Here is a 25506-nt window from a genome sequence, read left to right as displayed (position 1 = left end):
CATTCTCTCTAAACTGATAATGTTCCGGGAACGAGAATTGCACATTACGAAGTATATAAATTATAATTATAAATTTCTGTTTATGAACAAAATATCATTCAATTACAAAATCAATTGAAGTGTAAAGATTTTATTGAAACAAAACGTCAGAATGCGAAAGGGCATGTATCTTTTACCCCATTTGGGTTCCTTTGTGGAAGGGTGCAGAGTAACGATTACCCACTTGTACGGAACCCCTACACGACCGTACATGCTTTATTATTTACGACCTTTATTATTTTATGACCTTTGCCCTTTATGTATGTTTTAAGCTAAGATTTTATTGCCATCGTATTCATGAGTTGAATCAGACGCGATCCCGGCCGGCTTCAGATGGTAATATTCCGTTTAATCGACTAAGCAGAGATTTCTTCCTTTTGAACCCTTGAGGTAAAACAGGGATGACAAAAGACAGGAGACCAATTATGTCGAAATTTTTAAAAAAAGCTTAGTTATTTGTTTCTATAACTGATTTAAATAATAAGAATTAATCAATTTCTATTTTTATTTATTAGGTAAGTACCTAATATTTTAACCTTATTTTGTAATGACTTTCTCCATTTCGAATTTATTATTATTAGAATGATATATGTTTTAGTTGTGTATCCTAAACCCCTTTTTACTCACAAATTGAAATTATTTAAGGCGTAGTGACGCGTGGAATCAAAGCAAACAGCAAAAGACATGTCGCCCCTTCGCGAATTAACCTAACATCAAATCGACATGTATCGAATGACGTTATTTGCAGGGGATCTTGTGATACAAAAGGGTATCGCTTTTACGGATGACGTGTATTCCCCGTAAGACAGTCATTTGTTAGCTGAAATAGACTGATAAGAAAAAATGAGTAATAAAAAACTGCTTGCTCTCATCAGCAAGAAAAGAACTGGCGGTTTCCGTGTGGAACTAACACCTGATTAAATGTAATTCAAATAACATAAAAACTATATCAAAATAGGTCCAGTCATTTGGGCGCTATTATGACACGGACAAACAAATACAGATGCACACGTTAAACTTTTAGCTCTCTTTCTGTATTCGGGAATTAAAAAGAATATGGCGTTCTGTATTTGTATTGTAGTATGTATTTACTATTATCGTATTCTATAAAACTAACTTTTCGATAGCATAACAGAACGCTTTTTCATACAGACACAGGCGTTTCCTGTAGCCCTTTATTGTGCTGAATATTATAACATATTGAAATTGACAGGCGCAAACCTAGACCAAACTGAATAGAAATATATTAGGTATATCAAGTATTAAAAAAAGCGTCTTTAAAAGGCGTATCTTCAAAGTAAAATTTCTCAAAAGAGTGCGTTGTGTAGTGGCAGAGTTCTGGGGAAGATCAAAGGTTGCCAGTAGACAGTGGGTGGCGTGCAACCAACCGTGCTTGGCGCGACTGGGTCGTCAACAGAACTACACACTTCATAATCGTAGTGAAAAATGACGTGTTAAACTATATTTTTTTTAATGTTCGAGTGTAATAGGAAAATTGTTATTTCGTAAACATATAATATAAATAATGTTATGTGTTAAATGATGAAAAAAGCTAACTGGAGATTGTAAGATAAAAAGATTGTAAAAAAAACAACCCCGCAAATTTTCTATGGGAATAGTTATTTTTCTGGGTTAAAAAGTACCTTATATCTTTCTCCATACTATAAACTACATCTATGCAAAATTTCAAGAAGATTGGTCCAGTAGATAGAGCGTGAAGAGGTAATAAACAAACTTACTTTCGCATTTATAATATTAGTTAGGATATTAACCGAAAAGTTTGACAATTTTTCACATCAAAAAGCGTAGTTGTATCAAAATAGTAAATAATATAAATATATTATTTACTATTTTGATAAACTTTCAACTGATCAATTTCTATCTTTGCCGCAGGAATAAGTATATTATAATAAGTCTTTTATTAATTAGCAAGTATTGTAAAGACTTTGAATATACATTATCACGAACAACTCCCAGTTACCAACAACGATGACGTCACTATTATCAGCGAGTCGAAGCATACAAGAATTACACTACATAGACGCAAGTTTACTTGACATAGTTATGTGACGGATATTATGAAGTGTTATTAGAGTGATAAAATACGATGCATCTATCGAGTGAAGTGAGTTCTACGACAAACGGCCTGGGCCACGAGGCTCCGTCGTCGAGTTATGGGCTGCCGAGTCAGCCCCTGACTGCTGAGCTACTCGCTGAAAGGACCCTGGAGGGGTTGCTGGCTGATCATCCTGGGGAACTGGTGAAGACTGGAAGTCCCCATGTTGTGAGTATCTGTTCAAATACAACAGTATGGCTGTGTTGTATCTTCCCATTGTAAATAATGAAGTGTATAAAAAAGCGCCTATATTTCTGAAATTCATGTCTGTCAAATGTATCTAAAATAGTCACTTATTTAAACTTAAGCTTAAGGCCTGGTTATTAGACCATGTGTTTTACAATTTGGATGAATACTATGAGTAGATATAACACTCGTACCTTACGAGAGTAAATAGGTATGTATTCCATAAATAATTATATCGTGTGCAGACAAATTACATATACGTTGATCAAAAAGTTTAATTTGTATGTAAGTACTGTACGTATCCATATATAGAACATAGTATGTATTATAAGTGTAACTTAATGCATGCCTTTTGAAACTATTAAAGGTACTGTATCTATACCTTGTACTACACAGTTACTGCGATAAAGATATTTGAGTTGGTATTAATTAGAAATCGAAGGTTGGAGAAGATTTCTGTTATGCGATTAGTCAACTTTCTTTTTTAAAAAGATTGTTTCGGATAGATATAAAACAAAAAGGAACTAATAATATACGTAGGTAGTTTCATAGTCCTCTTCATCGTCCTGTTTCGTTTATAACTACACTAACAAATATGGCGTCTGATATATGTTTTCTTTCAGGTATGTACAGTGCTGCCACCGCACTGGCGGTCGAACAAGACACTGCCGGTGGCGTTCAAAGTGGTGGCGCTGGGAGAAGTCGGGGACGGCACACTAGTCACCGTCAGAGCCGGCAATGATGAGAACTGCTCCGCTGAACTGAGGAACTGCACTGCTGTTATGAAGAACCAGGTGGCCAAGTTCAATGACCTTAGGTTCGTCGGGAGAAGTGGGAGAGGTAAGTAGAGTAGTGTTAATAAAATTTCATTTAAAAAAATACTTTATCTCATCTGAGAATGTTCCTGGTTAAATTCCTGGCTGTTATACCTCGAAGCTTTGTTTGAAGATTTTGTGGGCTGTATTACGTGAACCTCTTTGGGAATATTCTTGTTATAGTACTTGATCTACCACTGCAAGGTTTTGTATCTCTTATTTGCCTCGCACGATATACACGGAAAGACATGGAGTGGTCCTATTCTAGGGTGGGAACCATATGCCACATTTAAAAATAAGAAGCAATTCCATTAGACCCCGTCTCGTCCTTTTAAAAACAAGAGGATTTATTTTTGCACTTGAAAATACATATATGAAAAACATTCTGCCTTATTTATTTCAACTTAAAATATTAGTTTCGGACCAAAAAATACATACATATTTTTCTTTTCTTTTACTAAAAGTAAAAGAAAAACGAATTTTATAATTAATGTTAATACTTAATCAATAATTAGGTATATTATTATAATAGTATATTAAATTTGAATATTATATTTATAGATTCCAGTCATAATTGTAACAAGAGTATATAAAAGCATATTCGCCTCAATAATTTTAAATACCTCTGTTCTTGTACAGAAAGTCTCAGCTTTTGAAATATTTATCTCATGTATATCTTCCATCGGGCCTCAACAGATCAATTACCTCCATTGACTTAATATTCCGACAAAGAGAAAACCCTGTTGAAATATTCACAAGGCGAGACTTGGGCTTTGTTTTTGAGTGCTCGGGGGGTGATTTTTTATGATCTGATTTCTACATTATCGTAAACATATTCGCTGCTAAATTTGGCTCGATTTCTCGAATCTTAATGCGTATTTTGTGTATATGACTAAAATATAAATTGAAGAGCAACTTTTCTATTTACACTTAGATATAAATTTTAATTAGCTTCTTAACTTATTAACATTTTCTTAAATTTTACAATGAAAATACAGAAATTAGGGTTCACTATAGCTAACATATTAACTTAGTCGGTAGTCTGTGTACGATTACTATAAATTTTATGTAGTGTCTCAAAAACACTAGTCTCTCTTTCAAGACAAATAATGGCGTTCTCTTCGATGACAATCGTATCTGGTTCTCAGAGCGTTTCAACCGCTGGGGCCGCCTTCATTTCAATTTTTCACAAAGAGAATAATTAGTTTTACTAGGTATTTGTCTTTTAAATAATTATTCTTTACTGTGGTAATGTCAATATCATGAATGATTTTGGAAATGATTATTTCTTCAAGAAAATTGACGGATCGTAATAACAGCGCGGCCGCAGGTGTCTAACCGCTCTGAGAACCACCCATCTAAGTGATAACATCTCGCAATATTATTTGACATCTACAACAAGGCAGGATAAGCTACTTATCGGTCGATCGGTATTCCAAACGGTCAACTCCCTTTCACCGACGACTCGCCGCCGCCGGCACTTGAGGCGATTCTCTATAATCGCGATTAGTGGTAGTAGCAGTTATATCCATAAGGTCCATCCATCCATATACTGAACATTCTATTGTAGCATAGTAAACTAGAAGGTGTGATATTGGCCAATGAATTAGTTTTTTTATTTTAATGAATATAATATTTTTTCTATCTTACGTACAACATCTCTATGTTTCAGTTCAGAAAAATACAAAGTACGCCATTTTGTTTGAACGTAAGCACAGGTTAAAGTCAACTTTAAAGTTTACTGGTGCAAATTCACCCTTAGCTATAGCTATCACTTGACAATAAAGTACCACAAATTTTGTAGCAATTGCTGCTAAACCGAAACTAAGTAGAGCGGTCAGTCGGACGCACTTAAGGGGTTGCAGATCATATTCTGCAACCGATATGACCTAAGGGCATATCGTTTGCAGGGTTAAAACCCTTGTCGACTTCTTACACTTATAGTGGCGCCTCGATAGATTGTTGCACAAATGTTATACAAATGTAGAAGAATAAATAAGGCAAACCAATCCATACAATCATGGCTTTTTGTAATTTATTGAATAATGATTTCTGGCTTTTTGTATTCCAAAATTTTAGTCTTGGCATACAAAAAAATTAAAACATAATCATAAGGTAATTGCACTAACAAATTATATCAGTCAAAAATGAGTGTCACAAAATATCTCAGCTATTAGTTTCCACGCAACTTCGTCTCAAACATTGTTAAGGATAGGTTAAACGTTCAGCTACCGTGTTTGTTTGTCTGTATCGATCGAGAGCAACTTAAAGTTTAGGGTCGCAAACATCGGAAGAGCATCGGAACTGTAAACTTGCTCGCATCTCATATTCAAATAGTGCAGGGGCGAACTAACGAACCGATGGGAACTTTACTGTTGTGTTCCCTTTGCCACCTATTCCGGACAAGTATTATATATACATGCTATATTATCAGAAATAATAAACCGCATTATGCTAGTTGGAAATGGAAATGGTAAATTGTTTTACCATTTTCTATTCGCCATCATCTTTTCGTCGGATGTGGCAAAATGAGTCAAATAAATAAATAAAATAATTTTTCATAATTTGTTTTCGCCTTAAAAAAGGTTATGCAGACGCAGTGCTACGGTTGCTGACAACAACAATGAGGCCAATCTGTTACTGTTAGTTCGTCAAATTGTCGGGGGGCTTGTTATGCGGCGCAGACTGTACATGAAGGTTTTCTCTATATCTCAACACAATAAACAGCAGTGTGACACCTCTGGTGTTGCAAACGTGCATAGGAAATCTTTTCATTATGTGGGCCGAATGCCTATTTCCTATTAGTTGTAAAAATAGAAAGAATATCTTTAATTGAAAATGAACATATCGTAGGTGGTAAGTGGAGCATCGTGTAGTAAGTAGTAGTAAGAAAACTCGGGGGAGGGCGCCACTGTGTCACGCCGGTGGCTGTTGTTTACGCGGGCACGTGCCATGCTTCATGTAGCTTCATGTCATCTGAATATTAATAGACATATTTTGTGCTAGCACGTAGGGAAAATGTTAGGTTCATGGAATTAGGTAGTAGGTACTCCGTAGTACCTATAAAATCTATGGTTAGGGTCCATGTATAGCATTGCAGGTCAATAGTTAATAGTCCACTTTTCCTAGAGCAACGAAACTTACTATGTCTTAGTGGTCTTAAAGGACACCAAAAAATTATTCCTATATCAATGAAAAATGAAATTCAGACGAGTACTTAGAAGTACTTCATCCTCCGCAAATCCAAAGTTATATATTGAGTAATACATTGAGACAAAAACGTCGTTTAGACTCGCTCCCGCAAACAGAAGCGACCCTCATTAAAATTTCCTTAAACAAACAAAGGCTAGCGTGTACATGAAAAAAACCAATACCGCCCGAAGCGGCAGGAAGTGGAAAAGAAGTTAAGAGGTGTCTATTTGTCACGTTTCTTCCTGAATAACGCTCTGCTTTCCAATTAAGGGTAAGCGCTCTCTTTGTTTATCTTAAATTGCGAGAAAATCTCACTCAAATTATCGAGCTAAAAGACAAAGGGGAGATCGGGGCCGCACGGAACATAACTTTTCGTTCCAGATAAAAAGTTGCCTATCTAATGCGGAGGGACCGGCGGGAATTTTTAATAAGCGAAAAATTTAATGAGAGAACGACCACTTTTTTCTTTAGCCTCGTCAGCTAGAACGGATACCTATCACTTTGATTTTCAAAGAAAATCGCTGTTTTAGCAACCTATTTTTGAGTAAATTTAGTATGTAAGTTTTATATATACCTATTTCGTGACAGGTTTTTATTTTGGTTTTAATACTTTTGTCATAAAAGTATTAAACAATTGTATAAGTAATACTGAACTCCTTCGGCCGCGTAGGTAACTGATGGTTCGTAACCAGTTACGAACAGTACATAAATTATCTTTGAACGATACCAATTACGTAGGATATTATAAGGATCACAAATGTTTTCAGAAAAGCGCATCTTAGTTAAAAAATAACTATAAAATTAAGGCAACTATGTAAGCAAAGTAAAAATAAATAAGCCACTCTGAAATATTTTAAAATACGCCTTTAACTAGGAGCGATCTATCGTACCTTATTATACCCCTGAGCTGGTGTAAGAGGCCAATTTACCGCATCAGTAGTCAAGGAGCGACATCTGCTAATCGATTGATTGACCCCACCTTACATTCGATAAAAAATACTCCCTCGATCGTTTGTCCCCGACGTCCCCTGTACTATATTGGAAAGGTATTTATTTTCACTTGCCAATTTAATTAAAGAATGAAGTAGGTAATTGTTGGACTTGTAATAATAGTTTATAATGGTACTTTTCATATAAAATTGCGTTTTGTTCAATTTTTTATTTTTATCATGGTATGGGAAAGAAAAACAAATAAGCTAACAGCTTTTCCCGCGTAGATTAAAAGTTACCTAATGATGGAAATGGGTATAACCTGCAGATTCTACTTATAGACAATAGGCTACCAACCTTTTACTACAAAAGTAAAGTGGGCTTCTGTGGGGTATGTATATACGTCCTTAGAGTTACACAATTTAACTTCTTCAAATAAGTATTTTGAACTTCTATATAACACAAAAAATTTTTGAGACTGTGAGGTATCAGGTTTTTTTTATTATTATAACAATAGGAATAGGCTTGCGGCCCACCATCATTGTAAGTGGTCACCGTAGCCTATGATGGTTCTTTCATAAGATCTAAGTTATCACTAATTGTCATTAAAATTGGATCACATACGAACGAAGTACGATAACGAATAACGGATAACGAAGTACACAGTATAAAAATACGATACGTCAATGTCTAAATGGATTTAATATACATGTCACACATGCTTTTTAACTTATTTTTGAAAATAATAATGATATAAAAAAATTCTGGAATGGAGCGGATAGTTAATATCTACTTACATGCTATTTTGGTAGAACTCACCTACCCTTACGAGTATAAACCAACAAACAGGCAACACCGAGTCTATTTGTAGACAATTTGGTGCAGTGAAGTGCCACGGCTCGCAAAACAAAGCGGCTTCAGACGGCTGTAGTCAAACAGTCAGTGGAACAGACAATACGCCCTTCTGATGGTTCACCCGTTTCTGAATACAATACAGAGAATTCTAACTTAGCATTTTCGTAGAAAATATATGGCCGCTTTTTCCCGTGGCTTCGCCCGCGCTAATTACGGGAACATTTACTTTTCTCCGATGAAAGGTACCCAGTCTTTCTCCGTAGTACAAACTACGTATATGGAAATTTTCAGGAAGATTGGTGGAGCAGATAAAACGTGTAGAGGTAACAAACAAACTTTTGCATTTATAATATTAGTTAGGACAAAAATATGACACAAATGTTTGACTGTAAGAAATTGCTTACAGCAAGAAATTGAAAGTCATTATATTGTGATACAGTTTGTACTCATGTATACTATGTAACTAATTTGTGCAAAAAAGTATTATTATATTGACTAACTTTGTCCACGGCTTGGCCAGGGATTCATCTTATTTTAGAGGTTTCTCTCTATCCCCGTATCCGTAGGGCGGAATATAATCTCTTATGCTGTAGGATATTTTGTGGAGCATAAAATAGGCGATTAAATATTAGTAGCAGTATATCGATATTTTAACTATACATTCTGACAGTTCATATTTCAAATAAAAAAAAATACGCTGAGCTCTGTGTCACTTCTGTATTTCCTTTTATTTAACTTCGAAGGTGGAAAATTATTATTTTTGTATAGCTGGGGCGGAAAAGATACCGGTTTTACCTTTTCTTTATTAACTGCAGTCTCCCCTTTGATGTTGCGCGCTACCTTTAGCTAATTTTAGACTTAGGTATGTATTTTATTACTGAAAAAAGTGATCGTGCGTTACATATCAACATACTTAAAAATTGACAGAAAGTAATCAATCTGTAAAATAGTTCAAAAGTTAATGATTATTTACTGTTCAATTTATCATCTCACAGACAGACTGAACTACGAAAGTTAGTCAACAACAAAAGTATTTTTTGTGTTATTATTTATTATTATTAAACTCAAGTGTTATTTACAATCCAAACATTTTAATATCGACAAAAATTTTTAACAAGTCATATTTACGTAATAACTAACAATACCGCGGCCGCGGCTCGAGGCGGCATCCATTTGTATTTTTATTAATTTAAAGGAGAACTTGCCGGTCGGTGCAAAAAATTCATAAGCGAAATTGAAATGAGTGCTCGAGAGGAATGCAAGCATGCGGCTCGTAGATCAGAGAGGGAGATAGAGATATTGTCTTCACGGCCTCGCCCGTCTTTTTCAAGTTGTTCTCTTTTCCGTTTTTAATTATTGAACCACTCATTCCTAATTATTGTTATTAGCGCTGGGGAGAGTGGTGAAAATTGAGGGTCTCGCAGTAATATTGACCGTTCGGCTTGAGGTGCGTCTCGAGGGACGTTTTTAATTGTGCCCGCTTTGACTTTGCTCTTGTTCTTTTGAGACGCTTCAATAAACTTGGATTTTACGGTGTCTCGCTTGTATTAGGTACGTTTTATTGTTGAGGGGACGCGCTTATTGGCGTCAAATTTTTGCGCTACTTCTTTTGGAGAAAGCGTAAAAGGCCACTCGTTAAATGACGTTTACTATGGATGTTATAGGGTTGCGGGAGAGGGTGGATTGTAGGTACTCACGCATTCAATCCGCTAATGTCCCTAATGCGTATCGGCCGGCATAAGGTATTTTATATCCAAATTGCCGCTGTCGAGCTCAAATCCCCAGTAAGCCATGAAACCGAGATCAAAGGCAGCCATTACGATTGTGGCTCATTTTTTATTTAACCCGGAGAGGAGAGAACTCTTATCTTAACGCGACTCCCTGCTTTATGAGGTTATAAAGCTGATTTTTAATCTGACGTGTCGAGAATTGCCGGGAACGACTTGGCGTTACCTAACGCATTTTTTTTTCAATGCGTCGAAGTCTGAAAACTTATTAGTAATAAATTAAGTCTAGTGTGAGATGCAAAACTTTCACGAATTGCGTAATACGAAATGTTTAATTATTACTTTACAAAACTTCGTAACAAAGCGATATCATGTTCTTATCTAAAGATATACTACTAAATGACTTTGACATTTACGAAATACCATTGGATTTCGAACTGAAGATATCACAAATTTATTTATTTTCTTAGATAGCTATATTGATGTGTTTTCTTGTAGGTAGTGCTAATATTTGCGATTATCGGAAAAAAAGTACTTCTCTATATGTAACTCCACTACAAATACATATTACTACAGCTATGGAAATCGGTTTAGTAGTTCCGAAGATGCTCAAACTTTCCAAAGTTCTTCTATATTGTAAAAGTGTAGATTACTGTGGACGTATCTTGGACATGTCTAGAGCGAGATTATTTTTGTTTTTTGTAAACAAACGTGAATATAATAAGGCGAGTAAACAATACCATTTGCAATAAAAACCTCATTGGTATTCCACCTAACTACAAAACAATTGTGTACAGAATTTGCAATCGGCTCAAAAATTATATCATGTACTAGCTAATGTCCACAACTTTGTATATATGCTCTTCTATATTGTCCTAGGAACTTACACACCAAATTTCAGCTTTCTACGCCCAGTACTTTCGGTTGTGCGTTGTCTGTCAGTCAGTCACTCAGTAACGTAAGAGTTTTATATATTGATTGTAAAATTGTATTATATTTTGTTTTAGTTGGCGATAAAACTGTTATGTCAACTAACATCCACAATAACAATTTTATTGTAAAAAAATATGTGTGTCAGGTATCAGACGCGCTTTTTTATATTTTTCTGTTATCTTACTATATCTATAAACGCGAAAGTTTAAAATTTGTTGAGATCAAGATAGTCTTCTGCACCCTCGTCATTTGGATCCACCTCCCCATGTTTTGCAGCATATTTTTATGAACAATCAGTGCAGGATCGATATCAGTTTATGAAGTATGTCGCACGCGGCGCGCTCCTGTTGCAATATGTTCCCACTTGGGGCGCTTTTTATGAATAACTTAATGATTTATGAAGTGTGTGTTGAATGACTCTTTTCTTTGGGGCTCGAGTTGACGTGTTTTTGAGAGGTTTAGTTGTGGTGATTCTTTGAGTGTTTTATTTTGTTATGTTTTTTTTTAATGTAAGATGGCCAAAAGATGTCGGTAGGTATGTAGTCGTAAAAGTTATGCAATATGCATTTAGGCGACTGAATTATAACTGAAACTAGTATTGCAATAACATACTCTGAAAGATAGAAGAGTGTAAGATCAGATCAAATATTTGCAGAAATAACGACATGGAGTACTGATTTTCTTGTTATTCAATGATTCAATTACAGAAAATTAGTAATGGTGAATCACAAATAATTCAGTTGTTCCAAACAATTGACGATTCACAATATGAAACAAAAAGATTGTCGCATTTCTTTATATGGCAAACGTTGTTCATTTGGCTCTGGAAAACAATTTCTCGGTCTCTCGTAAGTCGGCGGCTTTATGCGGGTTTTATGAAAATAAGCGGGAGGCCGCTCATTTCGGGTCGCGGGGCGGGGGGTGTTTATGTCGTTTTCATGGCTCGAAGGACCACCGAGTTTTGGCGGGAAGCCAGACGCAATGGTGGCCTTTTGTTTCCCGACGGAGTGTTATCTCGGTTCCTTTCAGCTCCAGTCGTTATTCACACTGGAGCTGAAACTTTGAATTTTGAATAAAAATGTTGATACCTACATTAAGGTGGAAATTTACATGTTGCCATTAGTGTATGTACAACTACTCATTATGTGTATGTACTAATGGCATTCCACACGGGGGCTGCAGAAGAGCACATACGGCCCGGGATCGTCTGCAAGTTTAGCTTGCAAATGTATACGCACCATACCGTTCTACTTGCATGTGCATTTTCTTTAATATTGAAAATGTTATTCCAAACATAAATTTTAGCAATATCTTTGTAACTTCAAAAATTTGGTGCACGCAAGTTTTTCTACGCATTCCGTATGCGCTACGAAATGTGCTACGAGCTCAACGACTACTACGAATTTGCTACACTATGTAACAAAAATATTTATTACAATCCGTCTCAATTAATAACAGCTACTTGGTAATAACCCCGATATATCTGAATATAACCCTCATCCATTATAGAAGTAAATATGTGCAGTGCATATGCATGTTACAATAAAACACTTATCATCCATTCATTTGGCATTTGAAATTATTTGATAACTAAAGGCTAGTAACGCCGGAATGCCATAGCAACACAACGACCACATAGTGGCCGCAAACGCGGTGGCTAAAGATTAGGGTCACTGCACACTATAGCGATTTAGGTATTTTTAATACACAGGGAAAGTGTGAAGAGATAATTTAAATCAGAATTTAATAAAAACAATATTTATTACATTCTAAGTTGTCAATTTTAAACGCTGGATAATATAAACGCTAGAAAGTTTTAGAATAGGGTCGTGAGTTCAGATAGGTACAAGCTCCAGTATACTCAGAAGGAAGCACTGACGCCGCCCAAATCATTAAATATTATCTTCAGGGCGGCCCGTGACGAAGGGAATAGATGGCACGACACAACAACACACAACACACGAAACATTAATTGATAATACTGATTTATCATAAAAAAGTTACAGTTTTGTATTTCATTAAAAAACATATTTATTTGAAAATCGTTTGTCCATTTCTCGATGATAATTTTTAGAGATATATAAATTATGACGTCACTAAGAGTCATGTGTGCATGGCTCCTAAATAACGAGGTATCCACTGCGTTCGACACGAGACGCATACCGCGAATGCAATGCAAATTTCACAGGTCAGCCCTATTGGCATTATATACTCGAACCCTAGTTTATGACGACACTATATTACGTGAATGTTTTGATGCCAGTTAAATGTGTAACAATGTTTGTTACTCAGTTACGCAAATTTTCTTTTATTTATTTTTGATGAAAATTAGTACATGGATTATTTTTAGAATAGCTGTTAAAGTACTTTTTATACAAAATTTCTCACGAGAGTGAAGGTAGTTTCTACATAAAAATACATTGATACAATGCTTTTGGTTCTTTCTCGTTGTTTTAAAACACCTATATTAATTCCTCATATTGTTAGCTAGGTATGTTTTGATTACGAGATGGGTTTAGAATGGTTACAAATAACTCCGTTATCAGAACTGGTTACAAACAATGATGATAAAGTCTTCGATTTTATCTGGTTATGAAAAATAATTTCGAAGGAGGCTATATTACAACGAACTCAAAGTTGTTAGTATTTTTATTCAATACATATTATATCTTAAACTTTTCTTTGTAATATACGGTCGACGCGTCCCGGCTTCGCTCGGATAAAAACATAATAAATTATACACCTAATGCTTCCTCCAGAATGACATTAATATTAATCGTTTTTGAGTTTATCGGCCGACCTGCGTCTGTCTGTCTATACCGAATATAGACACAGCAGAGGACTTTGTCTTATAATACTTAAGGATACGGATGTCTATTAATTTTTGAACCGTGAACCGTGAACATGTAACAATGTATATCAACATTATTTCGTCGATTCTTGCTGTAACCAGAGAATAGAAAGGTGAAAAATAAACTCAAAATAACGGTTATATTTTAGCAAATGAAAATACAGAATAGGGTTAGCGTCGTGAAGGCACGCAGCGACCGAGATGCCACAAATCAGCCTTGCCGCGACGATTCGGGTATTCCCCACATTCCCAGCATTCCTCCATGCCCCGTCTCCGTGCTAGATGATGTTGAGACGTGCTCCGACGGTGTAGTGTAGTGTAGTATATTCTGTGAGTATATCAAGGAATACAAAATTTATAAAAAGTTGCCGATTTTTTTTTAATTTCAAATCAAGATCAAAATAGTTTCAAAATATAGGTTCAGAAAATAGGCAATGGTTAACGTCGAGATGGCTTGCGGCGACTGAGATGCCACAAATCAGCCTTGCCGCGATGATTCGGGAATTCCCGGCATTTCCAGCATTCCACCATGCTCCGTCTCCGTGTTAGATGTCGTTGAGACGTGTTCCGTCGCGTGTCGGCGCAGTTTTATCTCTCTCTCTCTCTCTCATCTCCGCGTTTTCTCAGTTGCGTTCGGGGTTAGCGTTAAAAACAACCTTAAAGTTTTAAAGATTCGGCTGATTGGACAATCCGCCACCTGCCTGACATTTACCCTCTCAGGGAATGCTATCGATGCCTATCAGTTTTTAAGGCTATTGTGTCTTTTAGTCGCCTCGTAGGATATCCACGGTGTGGTCCTATTCTTGGGTGGGACCACACGCCACATGAGGGTTACGGGAGAATGATGTTATTCTAGGGTTATGATTTGAGTATGTTAATTCAAATTAACAAATACCAAATTTTATATTTAAACAGATACATTAATTTTGTTAAACACAACATTTTACAATATACAAAAAATATATGAAAGTATTAATTTTTGTTTACCAGGTAAATCCTTCACGCTGACCATAATGCTGGCGACGTCCCCCCCTCAAGTGGCGACGTACCAGAAGGCGATCAAAGTCACAGTGGACGGCCCCCGGGAGCCAAGGTCGAAGACCCGCCACCACGGCTTCCATCCTTTCCACTTTGGACCCAGATTCGCACCTGACCCTCTCATGGGGTCATTGCCGTTTAAATTATCAGGTAATCTATTCATTCATTTATTTATTTAACAGTTTATATACACAGATATACAAGAAAGAGACAGATAGTATATTAGATAGTAGGTATAGGTAAGTAAGTACAAATGGACTGCTTTTTTCACATTTTGTTTTATAGTAATACTACTAGATGTATTGTATAATCTGTGTTTATAATATATTTCAATACAAATATAGTAAACAACTTTTGTAACATTTATTTCAACGCTATTGTAAGCTATCCCGGCTCTGTCCGCGGTTGTAGACGTGTCGGGTCACTAAACTATCTGTATCAAATTTCATCAAAAAGCCGTGAAAGCGGGACAGCCAGACAGACAGACTTCTGCATTTATAATATTATATCTATATCTAACATTATATCTAACATTTACATGCATGAATAAAAGTTTAGAAAACATGGATCTTTTGAAGTAGGTCCCTGTCGAAGTTTCCAGTGGCGCCCCCACGCGCCGCGCCGACGTTTCTATCCAGCAGATATTAAATTGTCAAGGACCGTTGTCACCGAGCGTCCGACACCTCCGAAGTGGATTTAATTTGGCCCAGAAGTTTGCCGAAACAATTAATTATCTCAGCCTCACCCTCTTTTTGATACCTGTAAAGAATATGCTACAAAATATTGTACGGAAAAATAGTTTTTGTTTACATACAAACGTAACTACATCTATTATATAGATTTGTTAAATACTTAGATAGACAAAATATAGTTTATTGGCGAATGTGTATTGTGTATGATGTTACATTTAATTCCACTTGCAAGTATTATTATTTTAAGCTATGAGCGGAAAACGTAGACACACCATGTGGGAAATACTTGGAAAATTTATATTATTCGTAGGGATGTACTTTTAACTCAAAATAATATAAAACATTGGCTACTAACACACTCAGATAGAAAAAATAAAGACACAAAACTTCGAATTTCGAATACACTCTTGGCAATTTCACCAGCATTATTGAGTTGAGAAGTCACACCTGGGGGCCCGTCGCGTCGCAACGCGTCGCTAGGCTGCGTCCCCTCTCGCCTAATAATACGACCATCATTCCAACCTAAAATCTTTGGGATAAAATTGCATTGGGTTATAATTTGAAAAGTTTTTCACTGGCAAGCTTGTTATAACTCAGGATATTGAGGTTGTTAAATGTATATGAAGAATAGTTACTGTCAAAGACTCTGGTGAAAACAAATATTATTTACCGAATTCAACTTCCGCATTTGTAATTATGACCTATTTCAATGATAGAATTTGGAATTTTATGGGGCGGAATTTTTTACTACTTACAATTACATGATTAATTTCAATATTCAAAATTAAATTAATTCTATATTTTACTGGAAATTAGTTATAAGATAAAAACATTTACACGACGATGATGATTACAACAGTCAGTTTTATTTTTAAACTGCTATATTTTTAAACTAAATAAAGTAAGAACTGTTAGTTAAAGATTTATGTATTCACATCAAAATAATTTAGGGTTGTCCCTTTGTATCGGAAGTTCAACTAGAGCTAAGTGTGAGGTGTACGCAAGTGGCACAAACCTCGTTAAGGCAGGCGTCAAAGGGCTGGCACTGTAACTCAATTACACACCTCTCGCTCTTGATTTAATGCATGTAGTTCAGCTTCTTGGGCGGGTTTGTTTAAAGGGAAAATTAAAGTGTAATAATAATACGTCACAATAATACGAAAGTTTTCCAGATCATTAAGTCATTACTCTGACATCGTATGTCAAAAGGAACATCCAACATTTTTTCAAAAAAGTACTTGTTCCATATCAGTGTACCAACTTATAAGTATTTTTATTTTGAATTAAAAATGATAGATGCTCCCCTCTTGCTTATGACGGCAGTACTGTCCATTTCTAGTCAGCATTTGGGAATAAGACATATTTTAGTAAACTATTCTCAGCACAGTTTACAAGATATGGGATATGTTTGTAAACACGACATTATGCGTTTCCCCAGATGATGGCAAAAAGTAAGATATTGCGTGAACATCCCCAGATTCCGTTATGTCTAGACTCTAACGCGGTTTTTAATTATGATGATCCTGCTGACACTAGAAATGGTGCTAAAATTAAAATAAGTAATATGAAAGTCGTATAAACTACTAGCCCATAACGCTTACATTTAAACAGTCGGCAACCTAATTCCAGGGATGTTCTCATTAGGAGGAATGCTCACACGATTGCGAAGTCTAAAGAAAGGCTCGGATTCGCTTTGTTCCGCTGAGAAACAATTTACAGCCACTTCAATATGTAAATTCCGCGAGTTGGCTGACGCATAAATAAGGATATTACAGAAGTTTTGTCGCTTGATTATGTACACAAAAGTCCATAATAGACCCATTTAATTCAAACCCGCACTTATTTATGATTTAACTTGAAGACAGCCTTTTCTTTAGACAAAAATATTGATCAATTTACTATGAAAAATGTTTGCGGTAATAAAAAAACATACAATGTACGTGGATTAACGTCGGAATCTGTCTGAGTGTAGCCGGCATAAAGTTTTATACCTTTGTTAATTTGTAGCTGGCTCGTCTCTGCTGCCCTCTCAGCCGGAGTACCAATAACCCTTGGAAATCATGATAAATTATCCACACTCACGTTTTGCTCACGCACGTGGGAATATTGTGGACGTGACGTTCGTGATAATAAATATATTCATGAAATTGAATGTACATCTTTGATCCATACTTACTAATATTAGAAATGCAAACGTCTGTATTTCTGTCATGCTTTCACGGCTAAACCACTGACCGATTTTGATTAAAGTTGAAATAGATATAGTTAATAACCCGGAGTAAAACATAGGCTACCTCGGGCAGAGCTGCGGGCAGCAGCTAGTTTAAAGTATGTCGAGACAAATTACATGATTGAGTTAACTTCAAAGTGAGTTTTAACTCTTGTGTTATGGGATACTAACTTAACGATATTACCTATATTTTATATTACAGATAATTTTTAACATGTTGCTCTCAAATACAGGATCGATATTGCAGTCTAGTATGATATTATTCATTTTTTATATCATAAAAATATTTTGTTTGTTTTATTTCTCTTTCCTGGTGAAAAGTGTAGGTATTTGATGCAGTTGCATCATTTAAAATTCTATATACTGGAAAAAACAATTGTAATCATAAAGAGTTTTAATAAAATTTTACTTTTAACAAAGACAAGACAATCCATCAATATCCAACCCTACATGTTTAGCACATCGCGGCTCTCGGCGCTCTACTTCGCTACTTAAAGTCGCAACCTTCGCATTATTAATGAGAGAGCCTTAGAGAAAATTAAATATAGCATTAGGGCCGGAAGCCTCGAATCGCGGGAGGAGAAAAGGGGGGTTTACAACCCTTTCGCGCGACAATGCGGGCGCATAATTACGCATTTGTAAATTTTAAATGTCCCACCCGACTCATATAATCTTTGTATGGCGTGATTCGCGCTTTTACATCGACTTTAAACGATCAGACGTGTTATGGGATGACGCAGTGCGAACGACTCTTAATAGTGACGATTTTCATAACTCTTTATTGTGTGGAAATTTGATACAAGGGGAAGCTTTATGATATTATTATTTCCGATTGCTCTAATTTCACTAAACATATTAATATTAATTCAGTAAATAGCGTAGGTAAATATTTTTTAAGTTTTGTGTCAAATTATAGCAAAATATTGAGGTTCTCATCTTAGTAATAATATTATGCTTTTTGAAATATAGCAGATTAAGCTAGCAGTAACTAATATATTTTTTTTCTAAATAACTTATTACTTTTTTTTAATTACTTGTAGTTCATGCTTCATTAGTAATTTTTAACATGTTTTTGTTAGTTTTTTCTCCTCAATAGGTATGTAACCTCAACTAGTATAAGTGTTTACCTGCATTGTATACACCTGGTTCAGTGTAGGAGAGGCTGGTAATCTGTCATACAGGTTTTCCTAGTACAGACACCAGTCTCTCACATAGATCATTATTTTGTAACTGCATGGTTCACCTTATTTCTCATTTATAAACTGTGTATTTCTATGTGAGAGAAGAAATAAAGATTTTTTTTTTTTATTTATTTATTTTTTATTTTACTTTACGCAATATTATTTTGTAAAAATCAAAGTACTAGGCAAGTACGAATTCCAGACAAAGAATGTCTAGAAAATATCTTCTTTATTTAGACATCTAAAACACAACAAAAAACCGGGTAAACATTTTCCTTTAACCTTCAACTGTCAGCTCCCTCTTGTCACAGCTACTTTTCTACACCAAAAGGTTAATTAAGCAAAACAAAAAGGGGTTAAACAAAATCAATAGACGCAAATTCATTAAGCGCTAAGCAGATTGAAATCCAACATGGCGGCCAAAGATGGCGGCGGGTTAAGGCGCGTTGACAAAGCGGCATCGTTAGTTTCAAGCCCTCTTATTAACCTTATGATGTATGGAGGGCATCAGTCTTGCTAACTCTGAGGTAAGAACCCTTGCAACTATCTACAAAATGTAGGACGAACGCAAATTGCGAACTTTCACTAGTTCAAATTGTTTCGAATAATTTTCATTTTGATATTTTACTCGTACCTGCGACAATCATCGAAGTTTTTTTAAGCGTTACATTATGAAATTCGACTTGAGTACTTTAAGGAAATCTGTCTTATTTAAAAAAAAACTATTCAGACATTAAGTCTGTACAGATAAACAAAAAGCTTTATGAAAGTCGCTACAGAATGCATATGAAAATGGAGTTTTATTCTACGTGAACTTTTTATCGTATATATTTTCAGTCACCAGTTTTGTGACAATAAGCATAAAGTTGGTGTCACTCTAGACGCCAAACACGAACGTATGAAAATTAATTTAACTTGGAAGAGCCGTGTATAACTAATTAAACGAACTTTCGTAACGAACTACTATCAACACACTATAGTTGTTTGTTGACGGGATACAGCAAATATGTGTCTGTATTTGTTTACGTTAGGTTTGTTTGTTTTGTATGTTGCTAGACTGATAAAACTAATCTGGGTTATCGTTTATGAGAAAACACGTATTATTATGGCGTTTCCATGAAATAAATTTCATATCCTTGATTGTAATGTAAATAAGATGAGACTTATTTAAAAAGCTACCTAATTATAAGTTCATATTTTCTTTAAATGAAATGTTTTCAATTGTTGACTGGTATCAGGCCCTAGAATAAGGTTTATGGAATTCATTTTATGAAATTTTTTGATTAAACAATAGATTACTATCATGGGTAGGCATGATTTAAACGATTATTCCAATTTCCCCTGTTGATTGATTCACAAAGTCACTTGCATCTGTGCTTGATATATTCTAGCATACAAAGAGGGGAGACCTCACACACGACCTAGCATTCAAACCAAAACAAAAGAAGGGTACAACGAAGTAGCATTCAAACAGAAGAAACGTTAAATAATTACTGCAAAGTGCTTTCACCAACCCTTTCGAACCTAATCGTCGAGGGTTCACAAAAAACCTAATCCCTCGACATTGAAATCACACTAAAAATGTAAAGACTTTTATCCGAGTAATCTGGATCGTCTTCGCGGATTAGCGATGTTCGGAGGAAGGAAAAATGCAAGACGCAATCTAGCAAATGGCATTAAAACGTTGGGTTCAACCCTCTCGCTGCGGCGCGATTTTTCAAAGTCGAAGAAAAAACCCCTTTCGTCCGGGGCAATGTAGCGGACTGGCACGTCTTCAGATGCGGCCAATCCGGCTCGCATACTACGACTACATTTCTTGATACTGCGATCATTTCTTTTTCCATTTGTTTTTTGATAAAACCTATAGTTTTAATTAACATTCAACTATATTATCCAATAGATTATTTATAATTTTAAAATCAAAAGGATAAAGGTGTCACGAAATTAATGTACTTTTGTAACTTTAGTGCTAAATTTATTGTTTAACTTATTTTCTATAAGTAAAACTTGTGTAACAATTAAAATGTGTATATTTAAATGCAAAAACCAGCGATAGTTTTACAAAATTAGAATTACTCAGTATCAAGAGTATGAGGTCATACTATATGGCGATTACACATAGTGCACACAACACAAAGAATTCCAACATTTTTAACGAATGCAAATCGTCTGAAGTTGCCCTTTCTTTTGTTACTTTCAACGCGGAATACAAAATGAAACAATACCCTTACATTTTTTATGACATTGATAAACGTACCAGCTTTTATTATGTGTTTTTGTTTACACAAGATTTTTGCTATTGCACAATTGTCTTTCCTTTTTCTAGACTAGGATTCAGACCTTATTCATGAGATTAAAATGAGTCCTATTTTGGTAATTTGATCTGTATATTTTCAAAACGTTTGAAGTAGGTACACGTATAGTGCATACAGGGTGGCTTTTTAAACACTAATACATTTTTAAAGCAGTATTTGGATGAGGGCATAGAAGGTAATCCAAGGATATCTACAGCACAAAACCAAACATATCGTTAAAATTTGGTTGGCGTTTAAAAGTGCATAGAAGAATATAAGTTAAATCAATACAAACATTTTATCCAGGATAAAACTATAAATAAATGTCTTGTGCACTTATTCTACGCATTAGTCTTTCAAGTAATTTCAGTGCAGTGTTTTCAATAAAATTTGAAGAAAACATTAACCCATCCATCACGAATCCAATATTTCAAATCGTAATCGTAAAGCTGGCTCTTGGAGCAGGATTAAACTGGTTCTAATCCTAAAAAGCAGCAATTCTCTAATTGCTGCAACTCATAAAGCACTACACCTATAAACGCTAAGCGGTCGGATTCAGAATAATGTGTTTAACATTTTCACAGCGACGGTATCTACGACATAAAACGGCCTGTAATTTATTCTATTGCTGAAAGGGTTGGGTAGCTCGGGGTGGGAATTACCCAAGGTGGGTGCTAAAGGGTTAAGCCGAACATACGGGGTCGCGCCGGCAAACTTTGTTAATTTATGCGCTTAAAAATGTCAACTGGAAATTATGACGCCAAAACACATTTCCTATATATTTTATTAATGGCATTGTAATATTTGTAAGTCATTTTTTTAGGTAAATAGGAAGTAGAGAAAATATACATTTTATCTTTTCCAGAATAATTTAATAAGTAGGTATTAATTTTTTTAAGAAGTGGTCAACTAAATATTCACGTAGGAATTATGATTTCTCTTTTGTTATCAAGTATATTTTTTACAATGAATTAAATTCCTCATATTTCAGAGTTCATAACAGAAGTTTCTCAGAAGGAGACAAGTAAATCAATGATCAAAACTACATTAAAATTTATTAATACCACCAAAATAATTATTTAAGTTTCTGTGATAATTGACCCCTACTGTCTGTTGACGCACTTAAAATCCATTTTACGGGCCTGTTGGTGACAGCGCTCTTACCTACATCGCACCTATAGAATCACTTAAGCCTTGAGAAGAGCCATCAAAACTCAATCAACAAAACAAAGGCAGATTTATCTCGCGGGCGCCCCACTACGCTAACTGGATGCTTAGCGCAGTCATTGGAATATTTAAATAATGAAACACCTCCCTTCTTTGGTGTGTGCCCATTGCGACCCATGTGAAGCAAAGAAATGTACATATTTTTACTCATTGTTTCAGTAATCCCGATAAGTATGCAAGATATTAGGGGTTTATTGTAGGGGTTGATCATCTAGTCTACACTTGATGATAGTGATGATGATAGGTGTTTTTTTTTTGAAATAATACCACCGTAGTTGAACTTTAAAATTGTTCTGTTTGTTTATTGAATTTGATTTGAGTAAAGTAAGTAATGAATGAAATGCTAAGTCGTCATTAATCTGACCTACATTCGTATAATACTGTTCGATAGATTGAACAACCTTGATTAGCGTATTCCTGCATAGAATAATCACATAAAATAATTCATTATGCTTGTATTTATTGTTACAAAAACGACATAACATTTTTATGTAGTATGTTTTAATATTATAAGATATATTTGACCAATAACAATATAATCATCGAATAGAACATGCGTGTTTTATAAAAAAAATAAAAACTTTTGAATATAGAAAAGGCTACACATAGTCAAAGGGTTTAAAACGAGAGCCAATGGGAAGCCACCGTCATCGTAGGCCTGTTTGCGCGTTATCTACGCCGTAGCACTCACAGCTACAGATCCGTAGGAGATGGGCGCCGGAGCGAAATGGTACACGAACACTCTTGATATATTTGTCAGGCATACAATTACTCATTATAGACTTTTCTATACACCGCGATGATGAATTATTATTATTTAGTAGCAATGTCGGTATTAAATATTTATATATAAGTCAAGGCATGGTATTTAGTTACGCAATTTAAGTGAAAGTTTAAGATCTTTTACTTTAAAGGGACCGCCCTTTAGATGACTCAAAAGGAAACCTTAATCACTACATAATCATTATAAAACACAGTCGCTCTGCTGTTACTAAGTTTCTTTTAAGCCATGCAACGGATTCTGATGCAGTTTTCACTATTATTTAGACAATTTACTTCTAGAGGTTTATACATACATAAATGATGTGAAGCCGGGCCAGGTCGTAGGAATAATATAATTACTAGTTATTGTGGTTTTAGCACATAACTATGACAACATAATTACATTTTTTATCGATTTGACAATAACTCCTAATTACCTATATGTATAAAAAAAATCCTTGTTATAGGAATAGCACATCAATTAGCAGGCCTTCCGGGTGGAGAATGGGGGGCCCTGGCGCGGCACTACCCCCCGCCATTGCTGCCCTCACATGCGCACTTCACGCCGCATGTCCTGCCGCCTGCGCATACGCATCCTACGCACGCCCCTTCTCTAACGCAGCAAGAGCCGGGTACATACAATCCTTATTTGAAAATTTTGAAGATTTTTATTAGATAGAAAAAAATCCGAATTCATAGTATCATTTTACATATGTCAATTTTGAAAGTAATAGAATATTGACGACAGGTTTTGTTTTATTTATCTATTATATTATAATTAATACTAACAAGCTAATATCAAAATTGGCCTTTTAAAATCAATATGCGCTATGCGCGCGTGTAGTTTTTCATGTGCCTTTATTTAAACACCACAAAATTCAAAATTGTTTAGCCATTCGTAAACAGATAATATAAGAAAAAAATCATAAATAATTTTCTTACAGACACTGCACCAGAAACCCCAACAACGATGCACGCGCACAGCACCACGAGTCCGGCGAACTCGCGGCCAAGCTCCCCTCAAGATGACGATATCTCCGTCACCGCTTCCACCAGCCCACCACCTGATGATCGCCCAGGAGCGTTCACCTCCGTTGCCAGAACGCGAAAACCTCTACAACCTTTACCAGCACCGTCCAGCTTATTCCACAGCGCTTTAGCAGCCCAATTATTCCTCAACTCCCCCCTTTTACCAACACCGCCAGCGTGGCTATACTCCCAATTATACGGAGGCTATGATTGGTGGTTGAGACCGCCTCCACCACAAGAAGACTCCAGCTCAAGTCCAGATAGAGAAGAGGAAGGCTCAACGACTTCTGGAACGGGAAAAAAGAGGTCTGCGTCTCCGGAATGGACCGACCCGATCAGAACACGTAGTAAATCCCTCATCACGGAGAAGAGACCCGTCGATGTATGGCGTCCGTATTAATCAGAACTAAAATGTGAGAATACAGGTTATTTTGTAAATAAGTGTTCGTCTCGATCCCCGTCCACAGTGAATACAGACTATTGTGAATGGACGTTTTACAATTAGCATTGTGTACAGCTAGGTCCACATAGCTTTGGTTGATTTTATGTACAACTTCTATTCTATTCCAGATTGCCTCGTGATTGAAAAGATAATAATATTTTAAATAAAAAGCATGACATTTTCAAATAAAATAACTTTGCATGGCCTTGGTCCTTGGCCTTATATGTTTTAAAACCTAAATGCCCCTAAAATTTGGTTCAAAAAATAAATATGGAGCTAAGTGGACTACGCTTTAGGTTCAATACGAATTCGGTAATTAGGTATAATTGTCGATGTTTTTACGTTAGATAAATAAATGTGGATCTCAAATTGTAATGTTTAACGAAATTGTTGACTGTATTATAAGATAATGCAAAGTGTAAATAAAGTTATCGAATTTTTATTTATTTTTATTATTGTATGCAAATTTTAGCGATATCCATAGGTGAGCGACAAGCGTGATTCAGTGTGTTAAACAAATGTATGGATGGTTGTATTGTAGCCTATGTAAGCTTATACGTATATTATGCCACACTAAATAATTTTTATAGAATTTCATAGTCACAACTCATAGTTGACTGAATGGAAAACTGTGGCCACATTGAAATCTTAGTCGATTGTGACCACATTGTTTTATAGAAAGGGACAAAGAGACTTAAGTAACGATTTATAGTAAAATTGTAACAAGAAAAACAAAGGGTAGGTAATAATTCATCCACCCATCGCGCCATATTATAGCGGAACATGCCGCAGCCACGCGCCGCGCCGCCCTGCCTTACGTTAATATATACCTAAAACGAGTAGATATCACTCCAAGAATTATATATTTAATAAATATTATAATAATGTAATTATCCTACTCATTTCATGCGATTAAAAAACTAGATGGTTTGAAATTAATACACCCACATTTTATTCAACATTTTGG

General features: G+C 35.5%; 1 protein-coding gene across 1 annotated transcript; it reads left to right on the top strand.

Moving 5' to 3' along the window:
* Positions 1–1936: 1936 nt before the first annotated feature.
* Positions 1937–24946, top strand: RunxB (Runt related B). The gene is made up of 5 exons (XM_053754582.2): positions 1937–2323; positions 2965–3181; positions 14635–14832; positions 23536–23700; positions 24013–24946. The coding sequence occupies exons 1-5, from the start codon at positions 2147–2149 to the stop codon at positions 24495–24497; spliced, it is 1242 nt and encodes a 413-aa protein (XP_053610557.1). The 5' UTR covers positions 1937–2146; the 3' UTR covers positions 24498–24946.
* The last annotated feature ends 560 nt before the right edge of the window (positions 24947–25506 follow it).

Source organism: Plodia interpunctella, chromosome 14, assembly GCF_027563975.2.
Source record: "Plodia interpunctella isolate USDA-ARS_2022_Savannah chromosome 14, ilPloInte3.2, whole genome shotgun sequence".
NCBI lineage: Eukaryota > Metazoa > Arthropoda > Insecta > Lepidoptera > Pyralidae > Plodia > Plodia interpunctella.
The sequence above is the reverse complement of the archived record's forward strand: the minus strand, read 5'-3'. Positions and strand labels throughout refer to the sequence as shown.